Here is a 21,230-nt window from a genome sequence, read left to right on the forward strand (position 1 = left end):
GCATCATAGAAAATGAGTGCATTATGGAGACTTGTGGTAAAAACATTTAGAAACTTATACCGAATTAAAAAATATGCTTGAGTATGTGAAATATACTTGGTTTTGAGTTTTTAACTTAAAACAGAATTTATTAGCACTCTAAAGTTAGATATTTTTGTCGAACAATCAAGTTTTAAAAATTAGCAATAATGAAGGCTTGAAAGTAAGTACATGAAAAATGCAATATAAACAAACATAAACTAGATTAAGAAAATATAAATTAATACAGTATAAAAAAAATACCATGAGTTTGATCTTTCTGTTCATTCTGCAACTCAAAATGTTGAGTTTTTATGTATGTATTGATAAAACCATTTGAAATAATTTTGAAAACTTAGTTTTTTTAAAATGACATTTAACTTGGCAAAATATCATTAAACTTATAACAAGTGTTTTTAGTATTTAACAGGTAATTGACAATTGTAAGGGAATAGATTTAAAAATTTATAAATTTATATCAAACCTTCACATCCTAATGCAGAAATCATTTGGGTTCCATTAATCAATGCTAATCCCTATGACAATTTAATCTCATTACAGAAGACAGTAGCAGAAAACAGCAAGAAGATAGCGAATGTAAAACTTTAAAACAGTAACAAGATTTCAATTTTAACTTTTATCATTTCTAAGCAAAACTGTTCAAACACTCAAAAACTTACCTCTTTAGGACCCAGGACCAATTTCTTCAGACCGTGAACTGATAAGACCTTAGAGAAATTAATAATGAATTAAATAAATAACAAATGAATATTTTAACCCTTTCAGGACCAGCTTATTTTGAGTAAAATGTTACCAATTCTTCAAAAATAATTTATTATTTTCAGATTTGTCTAAGCGTGAACTTGAGAAAGCTTTCAATGTATGATTTGTTTAAAACAATCTAGATTAGATAGTGGAACATCGCAATCTGCGCTTTCAGAAAAAATATTTTTTTGTGTCATATCATGCAAAATTTCAATGAAACTTTTAAGCATCATCAGACCTAAAAGGGTTAAAATAAAAAATATTGCAGATTAGGAATAGTCAACATAATATTTTAAACATCTAATCTTTGCTAAAGCTCATACTGTTGAAGCATCAGTCCAACCAGTTTTAGGTCCCCACATTGATCCTTCCCCAAGTAATCCTAAAGCTAGATGAGATAATGGCCCTAAGTCTCCGCTAGCACCAACAGTTCCCTTTTGAGGTATCTTTGATATGCAACCAGCTGTAATAAAATGCAAATCTTTATCTCTAAACAATTTACTGACACGTTAAGTTAATAAAAATGGAATATTCAAAATATTCTTCTTAGATTTGTTAAGATTCTTTTGAACCATTTTACTCTAAGTCTAAAATAAATAAAGTTCTGAATGGTATTTCCTTCTTAAAAATAATATATCTTGGCTATAGTTTTCATATGATGCCATGGTATCTTACTAATTATGTCTTAATTACTAATAAATGTCTTTTTCTTAAAAAATTAAAATAAACTATGTAAAAATGTATTTAGTATAATTTCTTTGGTAAAGGTTTTAACATAATTCTTTATATATTTTGCATAACTCTATATAATTATTATTTATACTCACAATTAAATGCAGCAACTAATTTTTCCAAATTCTCCAGCGACACACCACTTTAAAATAAAATATTACAAAGAAATAGTTAGAAATAATAATTTAGAACTTTTTTGTGTAATTTTTTTAAGCCAAACAAAAAGAAAACTTTTTTAAAAGTATACCGGGAAATTGTCCTGGTTTATTGTATGAAGATGTATATAAAAAACAGAAAAGTAAAGCCACCTGTAACCTTTTGCCAAAACATTGATTCTCAATGCTAATAGGCTTCTTGATCTTTCTAAAGTTAAGGGTTCACCAACACCTAACAACATTAAAAAAAAAAGTAAATTTAATTGGTTAGAAAAAAAAATCTGAAGATGATTTTACTCAATTCTTGCCAGAAATGCAGCCTAAAACTTAACAATGATCCAAATTTACTCTGTTAAACAAGCTTTTATTTTAGGTTATAAAACACAGAACTTAAATGCAAAAAAAAAAAAAAAAATGCTTTTTACAATGAAAAGAGTATAATTTGATGCATGTAATCAAATAAGATTACTTACATGATGCATGCGATCGAATTAGATTTAGCTGTAATTGTCTGAAAAAAAGTGTTTTATATAAATTGATAAAACTTTTAAAAGTTGTAGCAAAAACAGTTTCGCATTATTATCCATTTACTAAGCATTATAAAAAAAGCTATATTTAGATAAAAATTCATACAAAATAAGAAAAAGACACCAACTTTAAATTCTCCTCATTAACAACAACATTAGCAAAGTTGCCAAAACCAGTTGTTACACCATAAACAACTATAATAAAGAAAAATTCACGAAATAAATTAAATATGTATAGTGCTCATTAAAAAGTCATTCTAATTTACAAAGAATTATTGACTACTAGGTTTATTGAAAATTTAACTTCTGTGTTGCAAACTTTTTATAATGTATTAGCAAAAAAACCAACCTTTATGCTCTGACACAATATTATTTATTAGATCATGAGCTTTCTTGACTCTCTCACGTGCATCATCTGATAACTTGAAACAAAATTGTAAATAAGAATTAAAAGGATGAAATAACTTACAGAATATCCTCATTAAGACAAAATACAGAGGTAGTGGGATGCTATGCTCTAAAACTATTTGTAATTGATGCAAAAAAAAAAACCATCCAAGGTTTTTTTTTTCAGAAAAATTGACTTATGGGTTTTCAAAGCATTGCTCTAAAATTTTAAGCTCATATTTTCACTTTTTAAGTTTCTATTGTTTTTTTTTAGTTTCATTTATTCTATTTTTTTATGTTAAACATGAGTTTCACATCGAATCTAAGTGTATATTATTTTTCTTTTTTTAATAACATCATATTTAGACATATGTCACAATCATGATTCAATAACTGGAGAATATTTTATGATTTTTTGAAATAAAGGCTTGCAAGTGGCTTTAGAGTGCGTTTGATACGAGACCCAGCGTTTGGTTGACGGTGTCTTTCAAGATGAGGTTCATATGAAGCGACCATCTTCGAACTTTGCTTTAGCGTCGAGCACAATGAATACCTTCATATCGACAGAGACAGCTCCAAGTGTGATACGAGTTATATTTATTGTTATACCATTACCTGTATTTCCCAGTTTCATGCCTATACCATGAAGATGTTGATCGCTTGTACTGCAGAAGTCAATAGCAAGGAACTAACGGTTACACGCGTACCAAACATTAAAGATAATGATTTGGGAGAAAAACTAGTTAAAGACCATATATGTCTCGGAAGAAGTGAAGCGATTAGTACCAGCGAGACAGTGACACGTTTCTTCAAACATTCTGTGATTTAGTAAGTAAGCCATTTGAGTATAGCAGGTTGCTTCTACCTTCTATTGCAATATCCACCCTCATAGGGTTGAGTGCAGGCAAGGCCTTTTCTGGCTGACGCGCGAAACTGGTAGAGTTGGGACAAGTAATCACGACTTATTTCAAACTTTCACGAGATATTGACATCAAGCAACCAGCTGGTTAGTGTACCCACTAGCTATATCCTCCTATGGCGTATTGGCTATAGGGTGAGGACTCTGATGTCAATATCGGCGAGGCTAAAGTGCAAGTGGAACTAGTCGGAAGGCTGCTAGGAACAAAGACGGTGTGTATCAGATGATTTCTTATAGCTTGGATCATATGATGTCAGACGCCAGTTATCTAGTAGGAGAAGAATGACATCCATCATATAAGACTAACACACAATATTCCATTTAAGGCTCAACCCGGTATGGCCCAACGTAAAGAGCGTGCCTTGCATAGAACCATCTGTGTTATCGGTGATCTTAAAGTCAACAGTGACGGCGATGTCGGCTTCTGATAGGTCTACACTGAGATTCCAGATGGCTATTCAGTGCATATATAAAAAAGAGAAGCTCGTTGAAAATTACCGATTACTATCAAAAAAGAGAAAAAACACCTCCAGAAGGCTAACCATATGGGTTGCTGTATATGACAAGACTGGTCTGCTGACCGATGTTGTCGCTGCTGGTCTCGCAGCGTCCGGAGGTTGCTCAATCCCTGAGATTGCGCTTGCAAGTGTCGGCACAACATGCGGCATTGTATTGAGTCTGCTCAGCATCATCAAAAAGCGGTACTTCCCCTTTTTGATAATGCTGAGCAGACTCGATAGAAAAATCCTCTTCGAAGAGTTACCACTCTATATACCTAATCTTATGCAGGAATGGCCTCGCTCTAGGAAGGTATAAGCGCCGCCATCAATAAGAGAGACTTTTCTGTCGAAGAGTTTAAGGCAATCAAGAAAAATATGGGGCCTATTTCTACACTGTTGATACTGACGTACAAAAAACATCCAGCAGCAAAATAGATGGAAAACCCGAAAATCTCGAAGACATCAAGAGATACCTCCATATGAGGAATCCTTAGTTGAACTCGAAAAAATCTCTTTTTTTAAGGTTGTCGTGGTAGCCAATCGCAAGCACTAGATGCTTGCTCCACTGCAATTGTCACTATTGGTGGCGATGTCTAGACTGTGGCTGACACCTGTGTCGAGTACGCTGGTATCACTATCTCTTAAACTTCGGTGCGAGGGTGGTCATTTTTTTCTGACGATTCCGCACAATTAAGGAGATTAGAGCTGCGCCTCCGATAGCAAGCACAATGTAGCTAGGTTCTGTGATAAATCTAGCGACATTGACGTGTCGCTTCTTCCGTTCCACTCTCTCACTTATTTCACTTGCTTCACCACCAGTATCCTATTTATTTTCTAGTTCTGCTAGCTCTTGTCTCTCATCTTCTTTGTCCACCTTTTTAGCAGCAGCGGCGGAGATCTCCAGTTTCTGTTTTTCCAAAGTCTCGAGAAGCAGACGCTGTCTTTCTTTTCGCGCAAAGCCCGATGCTTTTCCAGCCTTAACAGCTCTCTCGTCTTTTTGTTTTAGGTTGACTGTCGGTTCCTTCATCATACTTTATCGATTCTACAGCTAAAATAGACAAATCGGATTCATCTGATTTTTTTTTTTTTCAACAAACTGCTGATCTTCATGAACAGACCAAGCTGGGCAAGTTAAATCAACATGCTGAACGGTGCTCAACATCAAGGTCAATGGAGCTATACCTAAACCAAAATTAATGATATACTTCTCCTGAATGAACACATAGAGCATGCTGCAATACTGAGTTATTATCAAGATCAATTTTCAAGTCAGGTTCAACAACGGGAAAGAATCTCTTAAGGAGTCCTTTATATGCTAACGTTGCCATTTAAATGAGCCCGGCGCCCATGTTCCTGCCAATCCTTGCGGTATATTCTGTGTACACGGCATTTACCTCCTCGCGACCCATCTAGCTGACATCGTCATGCGTTAGTTTCCTTCCGATCAGTTTTTTTATGTTTCCACTGCTCACAGCAGCAGCCAACCGACTACGATAGAACTCTAAAGAGCTGTCTTTGCATGGCTCTGAGCTAACCTGCGTTAAACGCATTGAAGTCAGAGTTAGAGTCATCCCCAAGATGTTTTTCCAGGACCTCCGCAATTATTGACTTTGAGATATGTCAGTATTGGGTCTTCCTCCAAGTTATTACACAAGTCAGGCCTGATTTACATATTGCCAGCTAAAACAATGGGATCAATAAAAAATTTATTGCAGCTAGACACCACCATCACCATAAGCGAATATTAGTGTAGCAGCATATCATCTCGAATTAAGGTGAGATTGGATTTCATCATCTTTAGGCGAGTCCATACCACCCCCATTCTCATCAATTTTCTGGATGAAGGAGCTCCTGTCTTTTAAGGGGAGTATTGCCACGGCATTCATCTGGTCTCTCACGTCCCTGGGGACTGCTGTGTATCTCTGTGCGATGATCCACAGATTAAGTTTTATGTGGCGCTCGCTTATGGCAATTTTGCAGAGAGGAGACTTCCGGGAGTCTGTTTCCTTTTCGGTGCAGTCGTCGATTATGAAGATGCACTCTTCTCCAGCCACTAAATAGGAAAGAACCTTGAGAGTTTTTTGGACACCAAGGTTCTCTATGATTTTTAGCATTGCATCAAGAAATTTTTTATCGAGCATCAGCTCGGAGTTGAGGTAAGTCTCTTTCCAATTCAGTGTGGGGCATATCAAAATTTATGGCGTCCGGCCGGCGATCAAGCAGACGGATGAAGAGTTCTGTATTATCTGTATTCGTTGCGCCGACACAAAGATGATGACCTTCTGCAGGGTTTACTATTCCATTTAGTGGGGACCAACTTTTCTAAAATAATGAGCACCACTATTTTGTTAGAGGAGTGTAAACATCATGGTTGAAGTGAACGCGCTTGATTCCCTTGTCCCAAGCATGACTGACCTGTATGGCTGGGCTGAAATATTGAGAAACTATGACTGATGGTATCTTAGTTTACCAAGGACTACACCCTCACGATGGAACACTTAATTGAAGTCGGGTTCTTTAAGAAATTGACAGGTATCTTAATAAGGTAAGAAAGCAGAGCTGCGCGCCCAGATAAGCCTAGAGTGGTCATTACAAGCCACTGGATTCCAATTGAAATTGTGATAAATCGCCAATAAAAGCTATATCTTATGCTTGCAAGATGTCCACCCCCGCACCCGACTATAAGAAAGCTGTCGCTTACATTGTATATCACAGCTCAGTTTTTGACGTTGGAGACCTGACCATCTCTTACGGCTAGGAGAAAATCAAGCTGGTGTCATAGACTGAGCTACAGTTTGATATGCGAGACGCTAGGAAATTGATCGGCTACATAATGATCGGTGAATGGGTTCGGCAGATAATAGTCGATAAGAAATGGATCTCTGCCAGCGCATAGTCGTGGATTAGGATGATCTCGTATGGTACAAACTTGTTGAACACCGTCTCGGGTAGCGGTGATGATAGGTTTACATCAGCGCTGGTGCCCAGAGCGTTTCTGTTTGCGTGGATTGCGATAGGTAGATCTACTTAATTTTCGTGCAGTACTACTGATACGAGGGCTGTGTTTATCTGTCCTAAGGACGTGATAATGGTTTACTAATAATGTTCAAAAAACTGTTGTGAAGAATTATAACAGCTGTTTCCATTAGTTGTTCTTCCTGAGACTTTCTTTTGGGTTTATATAGAGGCTTCACGGATTTCTATTAGAATTTCAAGTCCATACGAGTGACTTACTCACACCCTGAGTAATATTGGTTCAGCGCTGGACAAAATGCTTCTCCCTTCAATACATGACAATCCAGCATCTTTCTGGCTAAGGAAAGTTCTCTTTACTTTAGTGAGGTAAGCCAGAACGTTGGAACGTGATGATGTGTACCGTGCAGCTATTAGCCATTTCACTTTCAGACACTATAATAAGAATTATCATGAGTATCCCATACTTCAAGTGGCTCTCTACAATCTTATAGATGTCTGTGAGATGAGCGTACAAGATCAACAGGCTTGCGAGGACACCGAGATTAATATTTATTTAGAGAGAAAAACTTTTTAATTTAGTATGGTGAGGTAACTTGCAGTGTACATGAAAATGTCTTTCGGTGAAAAGCTCAAAAAATACCGACAGGTGAACTGTTAGACATGATCCATGCAAATAGAGAGAAGTTCAATCTATATGCTGCAAGATTTAAAAAAGTGAAGTGTAACCTATTGAAAAAACGTCTAGGTAGGATTGTTCAAGCTGATGACGCACCAAAGTACGTGCCTACCCTCAGCAGCGGAAAATCCGCGATCAATTCAGCTCGCTTGATTGAGAGCGCTAGCGAACGCCACTAACAGCCTATCGGGAGGTAATTAGAGTGTTTAGTTAGTCCATCCAATCTAAGCGCGCCTCTTTTTTCCTCAGTTTCACTCCTGATTGAGGGCTACACGATTACCCAACTCTTAAGGTAGCTTAAAATCGGCACTATACCACTCCTAGTTAGAGTCTCACCTGGCTATTAATATGCTCTCAATTGATACGAGAATATCTTCAGTATATTATAGCCTAAACGGATACTTGCGCGGGATACCTGCCATAAAGAAACTTGCAATAGCTGCAAAAGTTTCTGAAAATGTTGGATGCGAATGGTTGAAGAAGCAGGCTATTTGGCAGATCTACTTGTCAGCCCCTCACCTATACCAAGGCATTTTGTTGGTGAGAGCAAACCTGATTCGGTCCACCAAGCAGACTTACTCTATCTACCACATGACAAAGTCGGCGGTCGCACAGACAAATATGCTCTGGTGGTTGTCGATATGGCGAGCCATTACATAGAAGCTAAGCCATTTACTAACAAGACTCCGGTAAAAGTTGCTGGTTCTATCACACGCATATACAAGCGCTATCCGTTGACGTGGCCAAATCTGCTTCAGGTAGATCCTGGCCGCGAGTTCCTTAGTGCTACTACTCAGATCCTCAAGAAGCATAATGCGTGGTACAGGTGCGGGTAGCAGCTCCCGGAAATGCAAGTAAAGGATAGTAGAGCTTTGCAATCGCACTCTTCCTGAGAGCAGAGTGCGATTGCAACGCTCTCTGTGTTCGGAGATAGTGTTTTTAACGCAGTATGCTAAAGAGATGTTGTTGACGGCACATGGCTCTTCGAAATGGTCTAATAAGTGGGTGAGGTCACTACCATCATTGTTAGTCTCCCTCAACGACGAGCCGACCAGATTTTTAGATATTAAACCCAAAGACGCGATCAAGACTGTGAAGGTCTATCACATACCCTCACAACCAGGTCGGAGGGTTGTTGATCTCAAGGAGTCTATTATATCTCCTAGCGCTCTCGTGCGTTATCTATACGCGCTAGGTGAGTTTTAAGGTGGGCATCTCCACCCTACCAATCCTATTTGGTCTTTTACTACACACACTATAAATTCAATCTTGAGGAATGAGAGACACCCCGCACTTTGAAGTCTCACCAATGGGCCAGCAAGACGCTTTGTCCGTGAAAATTTATACATAGTTCCGGATGGTGCAGAGATACAACCCGAAAGTCTCACTCAACGCATAGTGCGTGGCCGTAGGCATGGGTTATGATCCCGTTAGACTCTATCCATCCTTTGACATCATTCGGGCTAAGAGATTTCTTCACTTGCTCGTATTCACCAATCTGATGTCCAAGTCTCCAGATTGCAACTTGTGAATTTTTCATCTCTTTTCGTTTTCCTAGACAGTTTTTGTATGATTCGTGTTTGAATTCCTCTTCGACCACAGTCTTGCCAACCCCCTTTGCCTTCTTAATATTTATTCCTGCTTCTAGAACTGAATACATTTTTAGTCTTAGCCCTTCAAATTTATATATGAGTCAGGCCTTACACTCATCCTTGAATTTGCCTTCAACCATTTTGATTTGTTGGTTGAGAGAGATATGGTTCATAGGGTATTTGCTGAAGTCGTATGGATCTGAGATGTTCCACATATCTTCAAAGATATCGTCTGTCTTGGCCTCAAAAATTAAACTGTCTGTACCAGTGTACAGCTGCTGCGACTTTAAGTCATACCTAGCCTTTATCTGGTTGCACCAGAAGTCATTCATTAGATTTTTCGACAGGTCTAGCATGGCTTGTCGTACATCTTTTGTTTTTTTTGCTATTGCTGCCAGATCATCTTTGAATATCCTGTGCAATTGGTATGCTGTGTCAACTTGAAGAAGTCCTTTTCAAAGTTGGAGCTGGCTTTTTTCCTCAATTCAGTGTTCATATTGATGTAATCAGCAAATCCAAGGCTCCTGCCTAAACTTTAACGCCACCATACCTAGCAATTACTAGAGCTTTAGATTGCGATAGTGCACAACATAGCACTCCTTACTCCAAAGATTTAGTACCGGCTTCTTAAACCCCTTATATTTATGATTACTCTCCTCGTTTAGCTTTCTATGGTAATCACTCAGCCATTTTTCTGGTACAATCATTTTCTCTGAGGCTAGAGGATAGTTGCTGCGTATATCATGTAGCTCTCCGAGATAGTCGATATCCACCTTTAATATATATCCTTTCGATGCATCGTCAGCTGTTTCTAGTACATCCACAAGCTCTGGCTGAACCCACTCGAACCCGCCAACAGGTAGCGGTTGTATCATCAGTTTTTACATCCAAGCATTCTCCACACCTTTAGTGTGTGCATAGTCTCCATCCTTTATCCCGCTCTTTTTGAGCTTAGAGTAGAATGCCTCCTTTGGTGGTAAACAAGTCTTGTCAAACCTGTCAAAGCCGCAAACAGACTCATCGGGATAGACCCCTTTTTGCCGTAGAAGACTTAACTCAGCTTTTATAAGGCCTTTTCTCGTAATCCTCAGCTCCCTACTCCTCAGATTCCTAGACAATGAATGGAGAGATTAATTTAGGAACTGCATAAAGTTGATAAATTTTAGCCACCCTACGGATAAGGGCATATTGTACAATGTTGTTTGGGATGCAGATAAAATTATCATTTTCCCTATCTTTACCCAGAGCCTGAATGATGATATCCCCGTCACAGCCTCTGAGGTTGTGGAATGCAACAGGAAGCTTTAGGTTATTACGGTCGTTTCAGTCTTTATTGAACTACATTTTGAATGGGCGGCTCCCCTATAACTACCACTGATGTAGGTGTGGTGAGATACCCTGTCATCCACCAGGTATTTATCACATAAAAAGCATTTCTCCTCTAGAAATACTGTTCTCGAGGGCTTATCAACGTATCTAAACTCTCAAGAATTTAGTTATGTTAGCCATCCCTATTCGTAGGCTGTCCATGAAGTGTTTTACAGCACCCTCCCCACGGTATAAGAATGGTCCCTTATTTTGTCCATCGCTGGTGACTCTTACACAACTACAATACTACATGAGACCTGCTTCGATAAGATACGCGTTGAGCTCTTTTCAGGTTTGGCTGAGGCACCTTCCACTGGCAAGTTTAGACACTCGAAGTCCGCTTGTATTATGAAAGGCACTGGTGTCTGCTTATATTTATTCGCAAACTCTAAGATACTTTTTCCTTCCTCCGACATCAAAGTCCTTTGAGGTTTTCCACCAATACCAAGGCAATCTTTGCAATGTTCTTTCAAGAGGTCCTTTGTCGAGAATACGTTTAAGCAGCGCTCACAGGGTGCTTCGTTCCACCATGCTTATTAAAACATACTTTTCAAGATTAATCTTATCTGATCAAAACATACTTTTCTGATACCCACCTACTTGATCTTACGCTTTTCAAAACATACGCTGCTGATCAAAACATACTTTTCTGGGTTAACCTTATCTGATTTAAGTAAGAGGTTTAAAATAGGGTGTTTCTTCTCGCATTCCTTGTCTTCCTGCTCTCTAATATACCCTTCCATCTTGCTAATATACATCGGGTACAGCCACTTTCTCCATCCGAAGACATTCACAAATAACCTTGGGTTATCAGACAGATTTTTTATGCTGAAATTTTTTGACATCTGGAAAGACGCTCAAGTTTTTTGACATCTGTAACCCTTACCGGAAGATCAATCCCTGTGAAGTTTGACTCACCCAGATGCTGCCTGTAATTCCTCTTATATTCTTTATGGTATTTTGCTGGATATTTCTTGGAAAGTATGACCCACTCAAAGCATCTGCTATCCGTGTTCCTCGCGTTGATAACACATCTACTTGGCATAGGTGTATCAGCTCAGCAGAATATAGAGCGTTCAGAGGTAGTAGCAATGTGGAGGCACTAGGTGTCTCCACATTGCTACTACCTCTGAACGCTCTATATTCTGCTGAGCTGATGAATATAAATTCGCATCAATTTATTAACCACCCAGAGTTAGCAGACGTCAAAGACATCATCTTTTCCGTTATCACTCTTTTGAATATTTTGTGAAGCTCCTCGATATCGTCTTTATTTAGTATTGGTACACATGGGACCCACAGATATGCATTTTTGGTTGCACCACTGGGCTCATCCTTAGCGATCTTGCCTTCCCAGAAGTTCGATAGTTTTTAATTTCACGGCTAACATCAGCTCACTTGGGAATAACTCAAGCTTATATCCTAGTGGTATGGTGGCTATTTAATTCTTAAGTTTGTCGGTACTCTTGTAAATTTCGAAGTTCGGCTTGTCTTCCTTGCTAAGCTTCTGATCTTAAGACTCGAGTTTCTAATCGACCGGCTCAGGCTCATTTTTTTGATCGTCTGATGGCAACTCTTCTGGTATAAATGTTAACAACTCACATTCTTCCTTGCTAAGCTTCTGATCAGGATCAACTTTTTGATCGGTCGATGGTAACTCTCCTGGTGCCAACACTATTAACTCACGTTCTTCCTCTGATCAGTTGTAATAACATGCTCAGACTTTTTTTGGTTGGTTGATGAAGCTACCTGCTTCTTGAAGCTTCCAGGTACTCATCTAAAGTTATTATTTTCTCTCTGAGGAAGCTCTTTAGTTCTTGCAATAAGGCGCTGTCCATGTTTTATGGATACTATCTATACTACATATGATCTCTAATGGAAAAAAAAAATATTGTTGATGTATCAAACGTACTCCTAAAGCCACTAGCAAGTCGCGCCGAGCGCTTTAAGGTTAAGAGTGTCGAACAATGATTAAATAATAATCCTTATAAAGTCACAGGTCTGAGACCATGGCCATTGAGATTACCTCAGATTACTTAATAAAACTATTCACTAACTCTACCATTAAGTACTTTTTCTGGCTCTTTTTTAGTCTATTAAATAGCTCAATCACCTAAGTTCGGAACACACTTTCTAAGAAATCAACTATCTTATATCAGTCTTTTTTTTTCTGTCCTGATTCCACCATCAACTATACTAATATTACTTGTATGAGTGAAAAACTTTAGATTGAAATTGGACAGTCAAAAAACCTTTATCAAAGGTCAGCATTGCACATAGACTTCAATGGTACAGTGGACCTAAAGACTGGACTATTGCCTAGCGGAAAAAAGTTGTTTGGTTAGATGAATCTCTTTTTCATTTTAGATACACTAAAAGTACCATGGATTAATGGTAGTAAAAAGTGACGTCCTGAGTGTACTAAAAACACTATTAAGCATTAAAAGATAAATATATTGGCTTTGCTGCACATGCTACTGGAATGGAACTACTGACTGTTGATATATGTTCTTTAATCAACTTAAAATCTTTTAAAAATTTACTCTCACTTTTCTGTGAGTACTTAATGTCAGCAGCAAGCTCTTTACTTCATATCCATTTCTTTGGTTCATTCTTAATGTCCTTTCTGAAAATTTTAAAACATTTTTTGTGAGCAAGGGATTGAATTTAGTCTCTTTTTTGTATTAGCCAGTTTTTTGCATTTTAAGGACTTAGAGACTTAAGGTACAATTCAAAGCTAAAAGTTCTTATATTTACACCTTGAAGTAAATTTGATATAAAAAAACAGCAAAAATTTTGAAAGTTAAAGTAAAACCTTTTCAAAAACATATAGGAATCTGTTTTTATTATCTAATCTTTAAAAACCTTTAAGACTTTCATTTAGTTAAAAACACTTTTTTAATTAAGGCTAACAATATAAAAAACATCAAACAAACAAAAAACTTTTTTTGTTGTTGATAATACTAGTAAACACTTTTATAAAAATCAGTTTAGAACTTATCAAGTGTAACAATTTCCAAACCTTAATAACAAACTTCCCCTTTCCACATTGAACAAGTTCATTTGTAGTCAATGACTTTCCATCAACAACAAGTATCTGTAAAAATATATAAAATTTACAAAAGAAGTCTCATTTGATGACAAATTTTTGCACTTGATAAATTTGCTGAATGTAACTTTGATAAAACATTGATAAAATCACCAAAATAACCCTAAAAGAACCCTAACAAAACCTTTAATTTTATATATATAAATATACATACATACTTATATATATATATATATATATATATATATATATATATATATATATATATATATATATATATATATATATATATATATATATATATATATATATATATATATATATATATATATATGTATTAGGGGTATTCAAAACAAGTAAATTTTCAAATCTAAAAAACCATATCCCCTAAATTTTGGGCAAATGTATAAAAAATGAGTCTCAAAATGTTTTAGCGCAATCGGATCACTTTTGACAAACCCCCCCCCCCCCCTCTCCACCCTCAAGCTAATAATTTAGGGGAAAAATGACCGAAAAGTGGTCATTTTCGGGCGTCTGGAGGGAGGGGCTATTTTTATTTTTTCAAGCTTTTTTTTTTCTGCTATATGTATATAGGTCTTTCTTTTTGTTTAAAAATGTATGGTTTTTTTCTTCTCAAAAATCTATTTGGTGGTATTGAAAGTCATGTAAATTAGTATTTTTGTGGTTAGGTTAGGTTTATAGATATATGTATATATAACCAAATAAATAAGCACTGTATGTATATATATATATATACACACACAGAGCCTCCTTGACTATTCCCAAGGCACGCTGGAGGGGGTAACCAACTTCATTTTGCCCGAAAGAATGAACAGTGGTTGGTTGTGACTTCAGCAATGTCGTTTATCTATATTAAAAAAACTACTATTTATCTATATTGAAAAATCAAAATGAGCAAAAATGAATAAAAAGATAAATTTCTACTCAAGTTTTATAAGAGAAAAAACATTTGAAAATCTAATAATAATCAAGTTTAAATCTTTATCTTTTTCCGCATCACACCTAGCCCATCATTAAACTTAGTCTTTGAAATTGTACCGGATTTTTGTTCTGGTGATCTGAATACAGATCGAACTTTGCCCACAGTGAGCAATATGTTGCGCTTTTCAGTTTCATCAGAATATCTATGAATATACTGCCCCAACATACCTATTGACCGTTCTGAATGGTCATTTACAAGAAGAAAAGTTTCAGCATATTTTTGATAACTTTTGTAGCATGACTGAGTATCCCAATAATTTTGTGGAAGTGAGAGCCAGTCTTGAACTCGTTGCTTATCAAACCCAATCATGTCAAAAATCAGGTAAGAAAAGACATCAACCAAGGCAGACAAGGATAGTGGTTTTTTACCAATATTTGTATTCATTTTATAAATTTCCTTGATATCTTGCTTTACTATATTCTCAGGTTTATAATAGTCAGAGCTAGGCATATCAAATGACAGAATTGCTGATGCAATTTTTGCCTTCTCATCTGATGCTAACTCGTCATCTAGCAAAGCTAGAGGTAATCAATTTTTCTTATTTTATATGTTATAGGGGATAAGTAAGTGACAACTAATTCTGCAAGCTCACTTCTATCATCTCTTATAATACCTGGTTTACCAACGTATGCTTTGCAAAATGTTAATGACTTCATAGCTGCATTCTTTAAAAAACTGCTTTTAACCTTATTCCAATCAAACCGTAACAGTAGAACTGAATTTTAGTTAAAATTAGGATCTTCAAAAATTCTTTTTAGCTTTTTGAAAAGAGGATAATCAGTTCCATTAGTTTCTTAATTGGTCACTAATTTCCAAAAGTGAAGCATTCTTAGTTCAGTCACATGATGCCTACATGCTATTTGGAGGAGATATTTATCCAGTTCTTTAGATAATCTGGAAGCTGATCCTTTATTCATCCCAGTGTTGGATGATGTCGTATCAAAGCATATTCCTCTAGTTTTTGAAGTAAGTTGATACTCCTTAATTAAGTCCATTACACTTAAGAACTTATCTTCACCAGTGGATAATGCTAGTGGAGGTACTCCAAGTAGGTAAGTCTCTCCATTAATGTTAACTAAAACAACCATTCTATCTCTCTTTAATATTTTTGCTTTGTTTAGCTCAAACAAGGTCTCGCCATCAAAATGAATTATACATGGATATGGAGATGCGTCTATGGCTGCTTTAATATCTTCTTTTTAAATGGTTGCCATGTTTTTATTTTCTTTTTTCATTTTTCTATATGCGGTAGACTGACTGCTTTTAATTTCTTTAAGATAAACACCTGATTGATATAGAATTGCATTTGCTACCTTCTGTAAAACATTTGGTGATATATCACAGGCTGTAGCAGTAAGCGAAAAATTACCAGCAAAAATATCTTTTGGAATTTTTGCAATTACTGTGTCTGGGTTTTCAGATACCTCTATATGATACCAATCACCTGGATCGAAATCAGACTCAATTGAAGATTAATCGCTTACAATTGTGTCTATAAGTTCAACGTTGGGTACATCATCTCTCAAACTCTTGAAAGATTTTAGGATGTGAAAGATTTTTCTTCCTGATGCTTTCTCTTGCCTAATTTACAGAAAAATTGTAGTTTTAGTTTTTAATTATAAAATTAGTGGAAAAAAGAATTAATAGAAATTGAACCAGAGATAAAGAAGTTAATTAAAAGCAATGAATACCTTTTTTTTATACGTAATATCCTCTGAACCAATAACAAACTTTCTTTCACCCTCATGATCATCAAGAAATTTTAGATCTTCAATCTTGTCTGTTAGTGATCTTTTTTTATCTTTACTAATCACGTTTTTGAGATTAGAATTACCAGCCGAAAAAACTTTTTTTTATTTCTATCTCAAAATCGTTTTGTTTAGCCAAATCACCACTAGTTCCCCTTTTTGCATTTTTTTTCAAGTTTGAATAGGACTTATGCAAATTAAAAAGTTTTTTAACTGAACTTAAATTAGTTAACACATCAAATCCAGCTTTAATCCAGGGTCTCTTGATTTTAGACAGAATACATTCACAACAATCTGAACATCTAAAAAAATTTTTTTTAGGGGGACAAGCAATAATATTTGATATTGGTGCAGATCAACATTGTTGGTTATATGTTAAATGTTGAAGAATATCCAAGCCTGTTGGAAGTTGCATATCTATATAGAAAAATTTAGGCATTCTTTAATAAATATTTTAGCGACTAATGACTCGTTATAGTTCCAGTATTAATAAAAATGTTTCTACCTGATATAGCTGGTTTTGCCTCTTTTATAATAAAAAGTTCCTTTTTCATTGACCTAAGTTGTGCTTCACTCATTTTTAATGTTTATTGTATGTACTATTCTGTATTTATTAGAAAAATTTAAAGTTATAAACTATCAAAATTTGCACGAAAATATAAGTATATAAATTAGGCGCAACAGAAAATACATTTAAAAATATACCAATTTTCATGATTTTCAATACCACCAAACATAGATTTTTGAGCGGTAGGAAAAAAACCATATATTTTTAAACAAAAATATAGGCCTATATATATGTAGCAGAAAAAAATTTGAAAAAAAAAATAATTGCCCCTCCCTCAAGACACCCAAAAATGACCACATTTCGGTCATTTTTTCCCTAAATTATTAGCTTGAGGAGGGGTCAAAAGTGATCCAATAGCGCTCAAACTTTTTGAGACTCATTTTTTATACATTTACTCCAAATTTAGGGGGTATGGTTTTTTAGATTTGAAAATTTACTTTTTTTGAATACCCCTAATATATTTATATATATATATATATATATATATATATATATATATATAAATGTTCATCACAGGAAAAATTTCTCCACTAGCGATGCTAACATGTTTATTATACCTTTTTTGTTTGTTCAGCTTTATTAACCACGCATAAAAAAAAAATGTTTTGGGAAATGTTATAAAAAAGTCACACAAGGATTTAAAACTATTTGTGAGACAATTTGGTAGTTAAGATACATAAAATCTTTTTCGAGCCCAAAGTTTCAAAAAAAAATTTGAAAAAAATGTGCAGCACAAGAATGGGCTCAAACTTGTGCAGTAAAACTTAATCCGAGACTTGTTATCATAAACCATCCCAAGCATTTAACAAAAAACAATTAAAAGCATATCTCTAAAGTTATAAACATTTTACTTTAGAAAAAAACTGGGATTTATGCAACTATCACAAAACACCTATTGCCTAAGATAGACTTATTTCTAGTGTTATAAGTAACTTTGAACTAACAAACATAAATTTCTTGTTAAAAAATTTTAAAAAGTATGTCAACTGCCTTGTTGCATCAAGATTAAGTTGGTAAAGGAATGTCAGTTTTTTGGGCTGCATAAATTTTATTGAAGAAAGTTTTGTAATGTATATACAGGTTAAATCAACCAACACACCTATATAAGGACACTAGAAAACTCTATGGTTCTATCAAAAAATATGCAAACTGATTGAACAAATGGTGGCAGCTTCAACAAGATATGGCTCTTTCCTAAACAGGTTGCTATCAAAGTTTGGATACAAAAAAATGAAATAAATTTCATTCATGGCAAGCTTGATCACCGAATCTGAATTAAATTGAATTTATTTAGACTTGGATGGACAAAGAATATTATAGTCGATTTTAAAATCAAATCTTCATCTATTGCTTGTTTTCACAATTCAACATACAAAATCATTGATGAAGTAAAATATTAAAAGTGATTCATGATGTAAAAAACTAATACTTAACACAAGCAGTAAAACTAGCACTTAATATTTTACACTACCAATAAACTTTATCGCATTTAATGCTGAATTGGCGATTACCTTTCTGGAAGCTGACCAATTGATGGCTTCAGATTGATCACTTTTTAAAATCAAGGAAAACTAACAGTATTTGTTAGTATATAGTCCTTTACTAAATTCTACAACACACAAACAAATATCGCATTTGTAAAAAGGTTGACAGAAATAATAAATCAAATTCTGCATATAAAAGTATGTGCTAAATTTACATCGATAGCAAAACAATTAAGAATGAAAATAACATGAGGTTTTCATTTAAAAGGAAGAATCAAGTTAAGGGAAAATCAGTGAATGTTAACCATGTAAACAATCAATCTGATTATCCGAGTTTAAAAAACCTTTTTGGGGACCTCTATGACTTATCTTACACTTAAACTAACTGCAAGTTTGTGGATATTCTTAGGTGCATCGACATATCCCGAAATTCTTCAAGTTATCTTCTTATATCTTCACTACCATATCATATTGATTTTTATATACTATTTGCATCTTTTAATAATATGCCTGATATTATTGGGATAACAGAACCTAACCTGCACGATAAAGATGTGTCTATAACTAATGCTGATTTAGACGGATATGTATTTGTTTACACGCCAACTAAAGCTAAAATGGGTGGTGCTTTGATTTATATTAAATCTAGCTTAATCTCTAAAATTAGAACTGACTTGATCCTGGTTAAAAGTAAAGAACTCGAAACTATATTTATTGAAGTAATAAATGCTAAAAGAAGCAACTTAATAGTTGGTTGTTTATATCGTCATCCAACAATGTGTTCGTCTGAATTTGTTGATCGCTACCTAAATTATCTTCTTGAGAAAATTAGTTTAGACAAAAAAATGTTTATGATAATGGGAGATTTCAACTTTGACTTGCTCAATACAATACGTCCAATGAGGTTTCACATTTTTTAAAATCAATGGTTTCAAATTCTCTTTTTTCTTTTATTATACAGCCTACACGCATAACCATTCATTCTGAAACAGTTATTTACAACATTTTTAAAAATCTTTATTCTTCTGACATAATCTCAGGCAATCTTACCACTTCAATAGCTGATCATCTTGCACATTTTATAATAATGCCACATTCCAAAACACAAACTTCACTTGAACCTATTGTAAAGAGGTGCTTTAAAAACTTAAAAAAAGCTGAATTTATCCAAGATATTTCAAATGTTGAATGGGATGACTTTATAAAAGAAGAAAATGATGTCAATTACTCCATTATAAAGTTAATCGAACTTTTTGATTGTATTTTGAACAAACATGCCCCTTACAAAAAATCAAACAACTAGTCTTAATAAACCTTGGTTAACGAAAGGCATTCTCAGGTCAATAGCACTTAAAAAAAAAATTCATAAAAAATATTAAATTCAAAAAACGGCAAAAAAGAAAAATTCACTTTTTATAAAGTTTAAACAATTTAGTTTAGCAAAAAGGGAAAGTTATTCAAACTTTTTTAGCCACATAAATAAAATAAAAAACACTTGGAAAGGTATAAAAGAGGTGATAAATGTAAAGCCAGATAACAGTTTCTCCCCGAAAAGCATACTCATCAACAAAAAATGCGAAACTAATCCTATAGCTATCTGTTATCAGTTTAACAATTTCATTTCGATTGCTTCAAAATTATCCGATGGAATTCCAAATTCTAGATTCAACATTCAAAAGTATCTGACCAATCCTAATAGCAACTCTTTTTACTGATACTGTGCGCCCAATAAAGAAAGACAAAACCCTCGGCTATATAAATTCCACTATCATAGAAGGTAAGAGTGTTGGACCAAAAAGCCTTCCAACAAAACTTCTTAAACTGGTGTCAAAAATTCTACACAAACCACTAAGTATCATGATAAATAATTCATTTTGCAAAGGAATATTTCCAGATGTCTTCAAGCTATCCCATGTTATTCTAGTCCACAAAAATGGATCTACGGTTGACTGCACCAACTATCGTCCGATTTCTCTTCTTTTTAATTTAGGCAAAATTTTTGAAAAAGTTATGCATAATAAATTATACCACTTCCTAAACCAAAATCAATGCTTATATAAAAACCAGTTCGGTTTTCGTAAAAAGCATTCCACAGCTCACGCTCTTATCAAAATTACAGAAAATATAGAGTTGCTCTTGATAATGGAGACTTTGCTTGTGGGCTTTTATTTGATTTACAAAAAGCTTTTGACACTGTAGACCATGACATTCTCATATCAAAGCTTAACTATTATGATGTACAAGGCATACCCTTACAATGGTTTAAATCATACCTTTCTAATCTTCAACAGTTTGTTACTTTAAATAGCACCTTCTCAGACATTAAAAACGTTTGCATTGGCATGCTCAAGGATCCATATTAGGTCCTCTTCTCTTTATTATATATATCAATGATCTTAATCTTTCTATCAAACATTCAAATACGTATCACTTCGCTGATGATAAAAATCTTCAATTAATAATAAACCCTCTCAAAAAGCTAAACATATATATTAATCAGAATATGTTCAATGGCTCCGAACAAATAAAATCTCATTGAATACTAAAAAAACAGAAGTAGCAATATTTAAGACGCAATATACTAACTTTTCTAAAAATATTAACAAGAATCTTCCAAAATAGTTGAACTTCAGAATAAGTGGTTAAATGCTGCCTTTGTCTAGTAACAAATCTTATCTTGGTGTTGTAATCAATGAGAAACTCTCATTTAAAACACACGTAAATGACTTTACTCTCAAACTAAGCCGTTCCAACGGCATGTTA

At 34.8% G+C, this 21,230-nt stretch overlaps 1 protein-coding gene and 1 pseudogene across 5 annotated transcripts in view; both read right to left on the reverse strand.

Moving 5' to 3' along the window:
- Positions 1 to 21,230, reverse strand: part of LOC149891398 (histidine ammonia-lyase-like) — a 46,919-nt gene that overhangs the window by 7,872 nt on the left and 17,817 nt on the right. For 3 of the 5 annotated variants that reach the window (XR_016450706.1, XM_090081724.1, XM_090081725.1), the window contains exons 5-13: positions 13,638 to 13,712; positions 2,547 to 2,619; positions 2,326 to 2,392; positions 2,144 to 2,181; positions 1,824 to 1,902; positions 1,611 to 1,657; positions 1,107 to 1,246; positions 699 to 746; positions 503 to 554 (exon numbers count right to left, since the gene is read on the reverse strand). Coding sequence is in view for 3 of the 5 variants with exons in the window: in XM_090081724.1 (XP_089937850.1) it covers positions 503 to 554; positions 699 to 746; positions 1,107 to 1,246; positions 1,611 to 1,657; positions 1,824 to 1,902; positions 2,144 to 2,181; positions 2,326 to 2,392; positions 2,547 to 2,619; positions 13,638 to 13,712 (619 nt within the window). In the remaining 2 variants the exon portion in view is untranslated. Of the gene's footprint in view, positions 1 to 502; positions 555 to 698; positions 747 to 1,106; positions 1,247 to 1,610; positions 1,658 to 1,823; positions 1,903 to 2,143; positions 2,182 to 2,325; positions 2,393 to 2,546; positions 2,620 to 13,637; positions 13,713 to 18,494; positions 18,535 to 21,230 lie in introns of all 5 variants that reach the window. The other 2 variants (XR_016450707.1, XM_090081726.1) reach the window with 1 other exon arrangement.
- Positions 14,325 to 16,880, reverse strand: LOC149891399 (uncharacterized; annotated as a pseudogene).

This window comes from Hydra viridissima, unplaced genomic scaffold (genome assembly GCF_058129835.1).
Source record: "Hydra viridissima isolate aposymbiotic clone 2 unplaced genomic scaffold, HvirCarnegie_v1 scaffold_3, whole genome shotgun sequence".
Classification (NCBI taxonomy): domain Eukaryota; kingdom Metazoa; phylum Cnidaria; class Hydrozoa; order Anthoathecata; family Hydridae; genus Hydra; species Hydra viridissima.